Below are 14,331 nucleotides of genomic sequence, written 5' to 3'. Positions count from 1 at the left end.
AGTGACTGAGGGAGTGGCTCTCGTCTGACAAGACGTTGCAATCATCATGTATGTATGTATGCCTAAAACTTTCAACAGAGGCGACGGATTTTCATGAGATCGGTACCGTTTTGAAGCACGCCCTTTCGGACGACAAATATCGAAAAATTGGCTAAAAACATTCATTTCTTCACCTACAACTGGGAACTTTTCTACAGGGAGGGGGCGTTTTTTTTCACCGATATTTTCGAAAGTCATCGCCTCTTTTCGATTGACTAGCCTTAATTTAAACCTTCGCCCCTTCCGGTTTGGCGATGGACGCAACGGCAAAGACGTCTCGTTTTTTTCCACATTCTTTTCCTCTTTCACGTTACGGGTTCGAGCCTGCCTGCCTATTACCACTTTTTCTTTTTGCTCAACACACACCAAACACCTGGGCAACGCCGAGCATCCAGGCTAGTCATTAATAAAGGTCGGTTGCTGAAAGCATTCAAGCGGTATATCTTCCAGTGAAGACTGGTCTTGCTCGGCATCAAGTTAACCAGGGCGGGAGAGGAAACCTCTTTCTTTGTGGGTGCTTGGATGTTCTGTGACTATTGTGTATAACGTAAAGCAAACGTTTTTCTTTTCCTCCTCCTCCTCCTCCTCCTCCTCCTCCTCCTCCTCATCATCATCATCATCATCATCATCTTATTATTATTATTATTATTATTATTATTATTATTATTATTATTATTATTATTATATAATATTCATTCTTTCTCCTTCCTCGTCCATTCGTTACGTTTTGAAAAACACCAAATACAATTTTTGAAAGCCAACCTACCTTAAAAAAAAAAAGAACAAATTCGCGAAATTTGCTTTTAAAAAGATCAATCTGGCAACCCTGGTAAAGAATATGAGAATTACCTCCCCTTGATATAGCGTCGTTTTCGAATATCTGATAATATAGAATCATTTTTGCAATGGTGTGAGAAAGGAAGTCGTAGTAATTTCGATGTGAACTGGTTCTCCACCGAAGAAAGAGTTCGATGAAGCGTTACGTAAAAAAGAAAAAGTACAAAAAAAAAAAAAAACAAAAAAAAAAACAAAAAACAAAACAACATTGTCCGCCAAGAGGTGCTAAACTAAAGGAGTAAAGTAAAGATTGGCTCGTACAATGTAACTTTATTTTTTATATTGAACTATGTAGCACAATATTACTTTCGAGCATTTATTAGTTCTTATTAATTTCTCTCATTGGGTCAGTTCCATATTTAAAATACAATGGACACTATTTTCATAGAAATGTTGATAAACTCGTATAAGTTGTGTGTTATTGGCTTTTATGTCCAAATAAAGTAATTTTTGCGCTATCCATAAAATGTATTAGCTTTATCAAAACATAGTAATTGAAAAAATATATTTCTTATTCTGTGGAATTTCCACGGGCTCTGCTGGTTATTATTATTGGCTCACAATGAGGTTTCACACAGGTCACCAAAAATCTCATTGAATACAGCCTGTGGTGTTCCCTCGAAGCCGAGTGACAACAAGTCTACCCAGATTTTCTAGTACTCTGCATCTCTTTCGATAATATTTGCAAATAAATTTGCATTATCGCAATAGCTGCTTGCTATTGGTCTTTACTGTAATTGAGGTGGCAATAAGCCTCCCCAAGGTCCCAGTTCTCTTCGCACCATTACAGTGAAGATCTGGTCAGTGCTAACTCCTCGGTCTTTCTTTCCTCTTTGAATATTCGGCGTCACTCCTTTTTTGGGGGTGACATGATATGGTAATGAGGGTGGGGTTAAAGAACTTATAGGCATGCAGCTTCAATGTTATTGGTTTCATGTAGCGTTTTATTTTATTTTTCTCGGTATTAGTTTGTCTGGTCCGCGTGTGCTAGTCTCACATTCTAGGGTTTTCCTTAGTTGTACTTTTCCGATAATTCCTCTGAATCCAATTTATCCCATTCTTTTTAAATAAAATTAAAAAAATAAAAGGAAAAAGAAAATAAAATAAAAAAGAAAATAAAAATAAAAATGCGTACATTATACTGCCGGTTACAGTGTTTCCACCACCCTTCCCATCTTTGCCCATCGGCGCGGTTGTGGACCAACTTGGTTTGGAAACTGCACCGTTTCCCCCATTTCAGTTCCTGAAGTGGGTGACATTTTAGATTGTATTCCGTTTAATTCCGTAAGTGTCTTTTTGCCACTGCTGTTTCCCTATAACGACTGATTTCTCTCCAGCGTTTATGGATTCGATTTTGGTCCTGGAGCACTGGGAGATCGTCCTTTATCACGCGACTGTAGAGCATCATCACTGGAGACATATGTACGTCTTATACCGGTGTGTTGTGATGAGTCAGTAGGGACCTAGCTCCCCGGTCATGGCATAGGCGACCGAAACTGTCTGTGCTACCAATAAGGATCCTTTGCGTTGAGGGTAATATGCTGACGACGTTCGTTTCCTTAACTGGTAATATTCACTGGAGTCAAACGGTGGTCCACCATCAGTCAACAGTTCCTCCGAGACGCCGTACATGCAGAACCAGTTTTGTAGGGCGTCAAATGTGGCCTTGGCATTCCCGGATGACATCAGAGTGACTTCTACCCATCCAGTGTATCTATCTGCGTATACTAGGTAGTTCTTCCCTTGTAAATCGAAAAAGTCCATCACTGTCTTCTGAAATGGGAACTCGGGGTTCGAGGGCAGCATTAGGGGTTCCCTAGGTTGTGACAGAGCCATTACGTTGCATACTTTGTACTGGGCCCGAGTCTGACGAATGCTCGCGTCCAGTCCTAGCCAGAACAGCCGTTGTCTGGCGTTTGCTAACATTCCATTGAAACTCTGATGCGCCGAATGGAGCGAGTCCTGAACCCCCGCACGTAGTTTTCTGGGTGTGAGGATTTTATTTTCCATTATCGTCACCCCTTCCGAGCAATATAACTCTTCTTTCATATGCCAAAACCGGCGTGCCGAGATTCAGGGAAACCATTTCATATGAATTCACCGAGGGTACGACATTCCTCGTCAGTAGCAGCTGCTGCCACAATCCTGTCCCATGTTATTGCCCTTAATTTGGGGTTCTGCTCATAGGTGGAGTGAAATGACGCTCTTATGGCACTATCCATGGTTTGTGCGATGTCCATTTCGTTTGCTTCCTCTTGGCTTAACGTTACTAGGCATCTCGATGTACAGTCTGGTGCTGCATTGAGTTTGCCAGGGAGATGCTTTATTCGAAATTTGTACATCAAGAACCGTTCTTTGAAGTTGAACAGTCTTGGGTTCTTTTTGTCCTCCAGGGCTTTGTCCGAAAAGATCTTCACTAAGGGCTTATGGTCTATGAAGACTAATAGCTCTGGGCATCCCAAAACGAACATGCGACATGCTTCCAGCCCGTAGACTAATACCAATGCCTCTCCTTCAACTGGTGCGTATCGGGACTGTGTCATTAGTAAATCGGGAGCCGGCCAGGATTAATCTCCAGTGGTCCTTACCACACTTCGGTCCGGCTTCGGTTGCACAGTTGCAGTGCTTCTGGAAAAGTAAATATCCCAAGCCTGTTCTACTGAAGTCTGTCGACAAACAAGTTGGTCTGTTCACGTCGAAGTTTCTTACACCGCTCTCAATCTCTTCTGTGATCCTTCTTTTTTGACTCTTTGAAGATTCGATCGAGTATGCTGTCCCTTTGCTGTAGAACTTTCGACTTTTTGTCTTCAGCAGCTCCAGGAACAGGGCCATTATTTCAGCCTGAGAAAAAGCGTAGGCTACCTGGTCTACCATTCCAAACCAGAATCATGTCAGTTATATTTTTGGTGTCGGAAAATTCCGTATTACTTCGGTGATTTTTTTATGAGTTTTATCCCGTGTTCCGTTATCAAGAACCCGGAAAATTCCACCTCTTTTTCTGGGAAGTGAAATTTCTGGAGGTTGAATACGATACCATTTTTGCTGCAATTATTTATGTACTCCATAGTATGCCAAAATGATGTTTCAATAGAGTCGTCCCATAGTATCGTATCGTCTATACATCTTGTTTTCCTAGGGATATCTAACAGTGATATTGTCGAACCTGTGTCTATATGCGTCTCCTGATGCTTGAAATCCTTGTGGTGCCCGAAGATAACGGTATCTGCCCCATTCCGTGATGAAGGTAGTTGCATCTCTTGCCGATGAAGAGAGGGTTAGGCTATGATAGTCATTCCATTCATTTCATGCATCCAAGACGGTTTTTATAGTTTTCGCAGGCACCAGCGATGCCCGATTGAAAGGAGACGGTATATGATGGGTTTCTCGCAGGGTAGCGGCGTTGAGCTTTTGTAGGTCTACCGTACGCCTCGGTGACCCATCCTTTTTGGTGCAACCACCATTCTGGAGCACCACGTCGTAGATGTACAAACAGGTACAGGTTCTATGATGCCCAATGCCACGTCGGGTTAGGGTTAGCTCTTTTCTTCCAATAGTGTGGTACCAGGATTGGGGTGTGAACAACTGAGAGTTTGGCCCCTGGGATGAACGTTATGTCCATGCGTTTTCCTTTCAACACCTGCAGCCGTTGATGTGGGCACACAGTGAATGCACTGGACTCAAAATGCTCCTTTATCCAACGTTCCAATCAGGACCTGTTTTCTTCCGTAGGGGCAAAAGAGATATTGTCCAGCTTAGGTGGAACATCAGTTCTTTGTGGGCACCCACATGGTGCTTTCCGCCGTCGCTAGTTGCCACGTTCTGCTGGGAAGTTGGGTCTGGAAACTTCTCTAGTACCAGACCAAGGTCTTTTCGGGCTGACTCAGACAGGCAGAAATCTGATTAATTTTTTGATACATATATAATCTGACGTGTTTCCCGCGATCTTCCTGATTTTAGCAAATATCACGCCTTTTATGTTTAGTAGGTTTTCTGTGATTCCCCAAATTCGGTGACTGGTCAGTACTAGATATTTGTGCGATTGCATCAATGTGGTGAGTATGGAGGTCAGCTGGCCCTATGGAGATGCGCCCGAATTCCACATGAGCCTCTGGAATCAGAGTTCTCTCTACCGTCAGGGTTGGTGCTGGATCAGGAATACCTCTTCGGAACTTATTTTTGTTCCAAATAAGGTACGGCACGGCCTTTAGTTTTGTCAGGTTGGCTTCACCTCTTTTTTATTTGCCCATCTTGGCAAATCATCCGGTTACAACCCTTTTTGTGTCTTTAGGTAGTGAAAGTTCCACGTTTCATCCACTCTAGGACTCTTCAGGCTTATGCGCGAATTTTATGGTTGTCTGTCGTTTTTATATACGCACCTTCTATTGAGATTTTAGTTTGCCAATCAGCTTTTTAGTATCCACCGCGCCCTTCCTATCAGCCAATGAGCATGTATTTACTGGACAAAGACTTATTTGACCTCTGTTTGACCTGTTCCTTTGTGTGTGCTCTATTTAGCCTGGATATCTAGTTTCTTGACTTGACTTAAATCTAGGTTATGTGTTTTTATGTTAGTTTATATATATATATATATATATATATATATATATATACACACACACATATATACATACATATATATATGTACATATATAAATGCATATATGTGTGATAGTTTAAGTTGCCACATACATAAAACTTAATTTTTAAGAAAAGTGAAACACATTTTTATGGTAATCTATATAGTTATAAAACTCAGATCAGCTTGTTTTCTTGGACGTTTATACCGCCCATCCGGTTTGTGACTTACGGTTTCTAAAACTTCGTCTGCTTACCTATTCCATGGCCGCTCATCCTTAAGTCCGATATTAAAAGTCACTGCTGCTATTCAAAGCATACACAAGGTCAACAATATTTTTTATTTTAACTTATTTCAACGTGTTTTCTTTACAAATAAATGTAATTTAATCCCGTTGAGTTAAAGAAAAACTGATTTAAATATAGATATGCATATATAACTATAATCATATTTATAAATATATTTACTGCTTTTAGTAGTGCTTCTGTAAATTCTGACAATTTATTTTTCACGCCTTACTTTAAAAACATATTTTCTCTTCAAGGAGAGGGGAGGAATAAACTTGGTTTTAGTAATGCTTTTAGTTTGGCTTCCTTAATTTTACTTAGTGCTTGCAGTAATGCTCTTGAGGCTTCCTAAGTTTTATTTTTTTCACTCATCATGAAAAAAATGTTTTCTCAAGACAATAGAAGACAATATAATATCAAAATCACTTTTTATTTTGAACAGGTTTCATCTTAACCTTTAAGAGCCAACTGGTAGACTAGTACTATTTAAAATATAGTGCGGATCGTTAAATGCAAAAATACGTTTTAAAAAGTCGTAAATAAATAAATATTGACGGAAGGCAGAGTGAACCTTGCGGGGGGGGGGGAGCCAGAAAGGGGAAATGAGTGTGTGTCATAAGTTTTAAACATTATAAAAATACGTAGAAACACTTCAAGACATGTATGTATGGATACTTTTCATTTTTTTTAAAGATTTGCTTTGAAAAGGTCTCACCGTTAACTATTACTTAGTGTGCGGGATCACTTACCTATATAAATTTAACGTAAAATGAGACCCTACTTCTTGGTGACGTAGCAAGACATGTAAGTATTAGTATTTTTTTAAAAGTTTGGTGGCGGGGTGGGGGTACAAAGAGGAAATTGTGTGGGGACGAGGTCATAAGTTCCAAACATTTTAAAAATACATAGAAACACTTCAAAACATCACTTCAAATACATCATAATGGAATATGACTCTTTAAAATAGCAGACGATTAATTAACGTCACAGCTGTCTGCCATTTTGGTGAAAAATTACAAATTTACCAAAATCTGCTTTACTTGATCCTTTTTTTCATCAATATTCTTTCCTTTTGAAAGGAGTTGTTTTAAATTAGAAAATAATATAATATTTTCTTATGGTAATGTTTCTGATGTAATGTTCTTAATCTGAAAAAAAAATAATTAAAAAAATTCATTACGAGTTTTAGAAAACTTTCATAGGAGTCCAACTGTAAAGAGATGTCCTAAAAAAATATAGTGAATAGAAAAATCAATTTGAGCAACGCAGAATCAAGCAAATTAATAAATCGTTATCTACGTGGGAAATATTTATTTTATATTTAATTAAAAAGAAGCCATATCAAAATATGTCTTCTTATATTGACATAAATAGACTTCTTATTCTAATTTGATCGGTAGCGGTTCAAACTTGTAAGTAATAGAGGACTTAATTTCGAAACATGTGATTGGCAAAACATCGATCCTCCACAATGATGATTAAGAAAAACATGAAAAAGATGTTTAATTGAATAGAAATTTTTAATAATTTTAGGTATGAAGACATGTTTGCTGTTAGTCTAAACATAAAAAACATGAGCCTATAGCTACTACGTTATGCATGCATGTTCATTATGTAGTGTTCGACATTCACCTGAAAAATTTGTTTTTTTGATTTCAACATTTTGTATCAATTTCCTCGGGCTAAAACCCAAATGTGTGTGTACGTGTGTGTTTTTATGTTTAGATTCATATATATATATATATATATATATATATATATATATATATATATATTCAGGTTTGAGGTGTTCAAAAGTCAGAACTAATGAAACAACGAGGTTGTTAAATAGTGCTCAATAAAAAGAGCAAAATATTTTTTTATTATTTGGGGTAAACAGTTACATATAGGAAAGATCGCATTAGGACCTATTGGAAGATTTCCTTTTTGTTTTTTCTATCCCTTTTTTTAGAGAGCTCGCAATTTATTATAAACTCTTTTTATACTTTTTTTGAAGAGCTCCATTTTTCTTTAATTTCTCTATAATCTATCCCATTTTTCATTTTTCTTTTTGGCGTCGAGAGGTTCCAGGTCGCCTGATAAAGTCTCTTTGACTGAAACAGATGGCTATTTGTAGCGACCATATGTAACTGTTTACCCCAAATAATAATAATAAGAAGAAGAATACATATATATATATATATATATATATATATATATATATATATATATATATATATATATATATATATATATAGGAGTACACAGTTAATAAAATATGTTAAAAAACACTTTGAAAAAGAGTTAAAAACATATTTAATCTGAAAAGGAAACACTTGATAAGTTAATAGTCCTTAATCCGCGGATTTTCGAAGAAATACTTTCCTTTCATCAGAGGGTAGGAATTAGCAAGATGCGGGATCGGATTTTGAATACAAAAGTATTTGATGAAACAACAAGTAAGTCAAAAATCTTACTTGATAACAAAAAAGTTGAGCAGAGGGAATATGATGAAGAAAAAGGTGATTACACGCGAATGGATAGTCTGGTGAAAGATAAATAATCCAATGACAGTAAAATCCAAAAATATAACTTCAAGAAACTTAATTGAATTTCCATTTGCACAAGTAAAATCCAAGGAAATCCCGTAATTGGAAGATGGTCCCAAATAATCCAAAGGGTGAAATCCATGGAATAATTCACAAATATGTACAAGGGAAAAGAGGGAAAACTTCAATAATATTAATAAAAGAAAAATAAGATATGCTTTTCTCATTGCTGCCGAGACATAAATATAAATAAGAAAGATCAGGGAAGAAGAAGGGGGAAAATTAAATGGTGATAGAATTAAATATAAAATAGAAAAACAAATGTCAAAATGACCCAGACAGGAAATGGTAAAAGGCGCGAAAAAATTTATAGGGCAAAATAATATAGGTCAACTGAAATGTACAGGTTATTACTTAAGAAAATGTCAGCAAGAGTTGTTAAAACACACTAAATGGAAAATAAATAATAAATAAATTAATAAATAAATAAATAGAAAATAAATAATAAATAAACAATAAATAAATAAAAAATAAAATATAAAATATAAAATATAAAATAAAAATTATTTAAGGGGAGAGGATGGCCGGTATCTGCAAATTCAGGAAAAGCAAGAAAGTAAGTAAGTAAATGCATATAGTAAAATATAAGTGAATATACATACAAGATATGAAAGTGTGGGTAGATTGATATATTAGATAGATAGGAATATTTAAAGACTAAAACAGAAATTGCAGATAAAAACCGGCCAAGCAAAGAAGAAATAAAGAAATAAAATAAAGGATTATTAAATTATAAAGTATTAAGAAAGTATGTAGAAAAAACGATAAAGTTAAAGAAAAAAATGTCGATCTATCTAAAAGGTAAAAGTAATAAGTATGTAATTTTAAAAGTGCCATAATTAAATTATGACTTATGTTTACAGAAAGAGATCAGTTCATTTTTAGAATTTATTATATTGTTATTTTGAGGGGAAATAATTATAGTCATAACTTCGGTTGTGCAGAGGCGACATGACTTAAAGCCTGGAGTATAATACTGAACTTTTTTATGATAGTCCATTTGATTGAGAAGGGGGTATTATTAAAGTTAAGTTTTTTAATTAAAGTGGTTAGAGAAGTTCCTTGGTTATTATTAGAATTATGGTTGTTAAAAGAAGAAATGTGGTTTGATATTCTTTTCTTAATTAATGTTGAAGTAGCGCCGATATATGTATGTACTTTATTAAAAGCTCGAGGTCTGGTATTAATATTAATTTGCTGATTTGTATTAGTTGAATGGTTTGAATTTTGTTCATAATGTTCAACAAATGGTGGGACAGTGATTGCATGAGGACTATTTTGGAGGGGATAATGAGTGTTGTTAGTGTTAGGATTGCTGTTATGAGAAATATTATTATTATTATTATTATTATTATTATTATTATTATTATTATTATTATTATTATTATTATTGCTAGTTGTATGATTGTAGATGGAGGGGCTGCTCGAGTAGTGTATTGGATTAGTAACTATATCAGATGGAGGAAGGGAAGAAGGATAACTTGAAGACAAAATATTAGTGCCTGTTATGGGAGGATTGCGTGGGAGCTCAGTAATTGTGCAAGAATATATAACATCTTTATGGATGCAATCATTATTGAGTGGGCAAAGATTATTACAATTACAGTTAGTTTTGGGTTTAATTTGGAAAGATTTTTTGGGGGCTGATTTAATTTTTTTGTTATTAGATGTTAAGATTCTTTGTGCTGAATTAGGCATTGTAGAATAAGAAATCCTGATTTAATTTTTATTGAAAATAGAACTATATCGGTGTGAGTATTTGAAAGAGTTTTGTACAATGTTGAAGAATTCCTTAGGTATATTAGTTTTGACATTTAGGCTAAATAGAGGATTAAACCAAACATTTTTCTTTCTCCTAATGCTATTGGGTGGGTTAGAGATATTGCGATTAGCATTTTGGTTTGGATTATATGTGTAGACTGGTTCATTGTTATTGATAGCGGCAGATCTAGTTATTTGAACTGGTTTTATACGAGTCATATTGTGTGTGATTATAGATTTAAGACGGCCTGCAGGAGGAGCATAATTGTTGAATTTAATCTTTTCCTTGTGTCCTGAGTTCCATAAGGCATTATTGAAGTATTGAAGTTATATATATATATATATATATATATATATATATATATATATATATATATATATATATATATATATATATATATATATATACATGCACGTTACTTTTTACGTATTTCTGGTTTGTGATTTATGTACTGAAACAATTCATTGCTCACGAATTTTTGGCCAACGTACTCTCTTTGATTCATGTACTTCTCTAATACAATTTTCTAATTACTCCTTCCATCATTGTTTACCAACGCAACTTAGAAACTAACCTTAAAATTTTTTATTGCTGTTTAAACAGATAATAGAAATTTTTAATTACAATTTTCAATGTTTCTAAATTTATGCAAACTAATATTTAGAATAATTTACTAGCTATTTCCTCTGATGAGAAGAGCTTATTTTGAAACTCCATACATACATATATATATATATATATATATATATATATATATATGTATGTATATATATATATATATATATATATATATATATATATATATATATATATATATATATATATATATATACTAGCAAAAGTACCCATCGTTGACTGGGTTAAAAAACAGCCTACAGAAAATGGACTCTGATTTATTAAAGTATGATAGGTTATGAAAAGGAAGGGTTGTAAATTTGGGGTATCAAAACCAAAGCAAAATATGACGAAAGTAAAAATAAAATAGATAACCCCCATAATTTATCATACCATACCTGTTCCCACTGAAACACTTATCACAATATTCTGTGCATCTATATTAAAAAACCTTGTTAAACTTTGTGACATATTTCCATTCTATGGAGGTCAGGTGCGAACGAACACCCCATAATTTTATTATACCATATTTCTTCAAACTGAAACATAATTATCAAAGTATACTTACAAAGATAGATATGAAAAGTCTTTATTAAAGTTTGTGCCTATTTCCATTCTATGGAGGCCAGACGTGAACGCAGACCCCACAATTGTATTATACCATCCCTATTTAAGTTAAAACATACATATCAAAGTATTATTATGTGCATCTATATCAAAAACACTTGTAAACGTTTTTTTTTTAATTTTAAAATTTTTTATTTCCATACTTTGTGGATCAGGCACGAACGCAGACCCCACAATTTTAATGAACCACCGTTCTGCCAGATCAAACATACCATTCCTGTGTCTCGATACATCTTCTATCATTATATGTAATCAGATTTTTAAAATAGTCAACCATATAAGAGCCTATTCGTGACCAGACACACACACACACACACACACACACACGCACACACATTCAGCTTTATATATATATATATATATATATATATATATATATATATATATATATATATATATATATATATATATATATATATATATATATCCTCGTCATAGGATCTCATACGTATCCGAGTAATAGGTCCTGTCGCTTGTCACCAGTCTCCTATCTTTGGGATGGATGTCTCTGTTTGACATGGCTGTTGAGTCTGAATCTATGGTGGAAAAGTCGTGGACAGTATTCGCAGGGTAGGGTAGTGGGACGGGGTCGTTTTCGTCGCTCTTTTCTTCTTCTCCTCCTAGTCTCTTAATCGTCCTTCTTTTTCTCCTCAAAGTATGCGGTGTCATCGTATGCTGCACCTCTCCACATCTTTCTGTCCCTGGTAAATTCTTCCTACGAGGGCCGGTCGATATTTGTTAAGCCAGAGTGCACTTGAATTTATCTTTGTAGCGCATTTGTTTGGGCTCCTTGTGCCCCCATACACTGGGCCTGTTCCTTGTACAGCATTTTTTGGGGGAGCTTTGAATAATCTATTCTGTTGACATGTCCCACCTAGCGAAGACGGTAGTGAATGATAGTAGCCTCCACGCTGGTCATTGCGGCTCGTTCCAGAACTTCAACAGGGGATTTTTTTAAATTTGCCACAGTTTGGTTTGCTGGAAGCGTCCCAGGTTTTTTTTTTATACTGGTTCTATACGAAGTCCATGACTCACGTGCGTGTCTCCCTTCAGCCTATGCCTACCCTCGGCCGAGTAGTCGAGGATGAGGTCGAGAAAGGGATCATCAACAGCGGGGTCTAACGCAGATTCCTCTGTTAAGGTTCCACTTAAGAAGGCCAGTCTTTCAGCGTCTCGGTGACACGCCAAGTCGGATATCCTCAAGCCTGCCTCACATGGTCGTTGAATACAGACTTGTCTGCCAACCCAATTTTGTATTAGTCAATGAATAAAAATCTTACTAGACATGTGCTGTGATCTAATAGATACCTGAATTTTGACAAATTTTTGCTCCTTCGAAAAGCGTTCTGATGCTAAACGTGAAAACTTATATAACTTGTAAAAGATATAATCATCGTTCCATAATAAAGACATATATAATGTAATTCTGGTAATTTTCTAAAATGAACACTTTCTAAAATCGGGTGTGTTTTAAGCTTACAGTTAGAAATCTATTTCAATGCACTTGAAAGAAATAAACATAAAATAACCAAAAACACTTGATTGGAGCTGGGAGGGATTATGTAAAACTTGACTACTCGTGACCGTTGGTTAGCTGTGGAATAGTGAGATGCAATATGCATATACGCGCATATATATAATTAATATATATTAATGCATATACGCGCAAAATTTGAATGCGCATGCGTACAAAAACAAACGTGGCGACCGGTGAAAACAATAGGCAATTTCGCACGTGCGCACAAAAGATTGAATGCATGCGCGCACGAAAACAAGCATAGCGACCAGTAAAAACAATATAGAATACATTGGATAATAAAGGTCTTAACATCATTGGCCTGGAATTAAATGAAAAATCCTTTATATAAGGGGTGTCTAATCTGTTGAAAAAAATTGAAAGAAAAAACGAAAATAAAAAATGTAAGGAGAGAGTGTGTATTGTACAGATCCGCCCTAGTTTTGTGTGTGTGTGTGTGTGTGTGTGTCTGTGTGTGTGTGTGTGTGTGTGTGTGTGTGTACATGCGCGTGCGTGTGTATGTTAAAAACCCTTAAAATATCAGGGAATAATAATTAATCGATTTAGTAATATTTAACGGTGAGACCTTTTCAAAGCAAATCTTAAAAAAAAATGAAAAGTCCCCATACATACATGCCTTGAAGTGTTTCTACGTATTTTTATAATGTTTGAAACTTATGACCCCACCTCATTTCCCCTTTCTGCCTCCCCCGCCCCGCAATCAAACTTGAAAAAATGCTAACGATTACATGTCTCGCTACGTCGCCAAGAAGAAGGGCCTCATTTTACGTAAAATGTATATAGAAAAGTGATCCCCACGTTAAAATGTCAAAGTAAAATTCCTTCTTTTATATTATTGTTAAAGGTCGTTGAAATGTTTTAGCCCCCCCCCCCCAAGTAGATTTTGATTTCTTTTTAGGAGGTAAACTACGCTGGGTTAGGTCGTAAAAAAACCCAAGTGTTTTTAAATATGTAAATTGATCAAGTAGTTTATTTTTACATTAGAAAACACATTTGTTTTGTTTTGTTTTTTTGCTTGTTTGAAAATAATTCCAACTTGCAATGAAAAGAAAAACAAATTAATTAATCGTAAATAAATAATTTTGGACACGAAAACGTTTTATAATCAAGTTCCAGTTTTAATCACACATAATTTGGGTAAAGGAAACATTTTTAAAAAGTATGTAGGTGCGCATAAACAATTGGAATCCTCTTACATTTTTTTTCCTTTTTGTCTTTTTTCCAGCTATTTCTGCAGATTGTTGGACACTAAGCTAACAGGTTATAAAAAAATGAAAATAATCAATATTTAAAAATTTGGAAGGGGTTTATTTTAACATGCACCCTTCTAGTAAATCGATCCATCATTTTCAGAATCGATTTACATTCCCCACTTGACGTTCGCTCGTTCATCTTTCCCGTCATTGTTGCTCTTGTTATTATTATTATTATTATTATTATCATTATTATTATTATTATTATTA

General features: G+C 35.2%; 1 protein-coding gene across 1 annotated transcript; it reads right to left on the bottom strand.

Moving 5' to 3' along the window:
• Positions 1-2,328: 2,328 nt before the first annotated feature.
• On the bottom strand, positions 2,329-2,886 carry LOC145281242 (uncharacterized). Its single transcript, XM_080132197.1, has one exon. The coding sequence runs from the start codon at positions 2,884-2,886 to the stop codon at positions 2,329-2,331; it is 558 nt and encodes a 185-aa protein (XP_079988323.1).
• Between the last annotated feature and the right edge of the window lie 11,445 nt (positions 2,887-14,331).

The sequence above is a fragment of the Euprymna scolopes genome, chromosome 1, assembly GCF_053919585.1.
Source record: "Euprymna scolopes isolate OS-2025 chromosome 1, ASM5391958v1, whole genome shotgun sequence".
Lineage (NCBI taxonomy): Eukaryota > Metazoa > Mollusca > Cephalopoda > Sepiida > Sepiolidae > Euprymna > Euprymna scolopes.
This window is presented reverse-complemented; position numbering and strand designations above follow the sequence as displayed.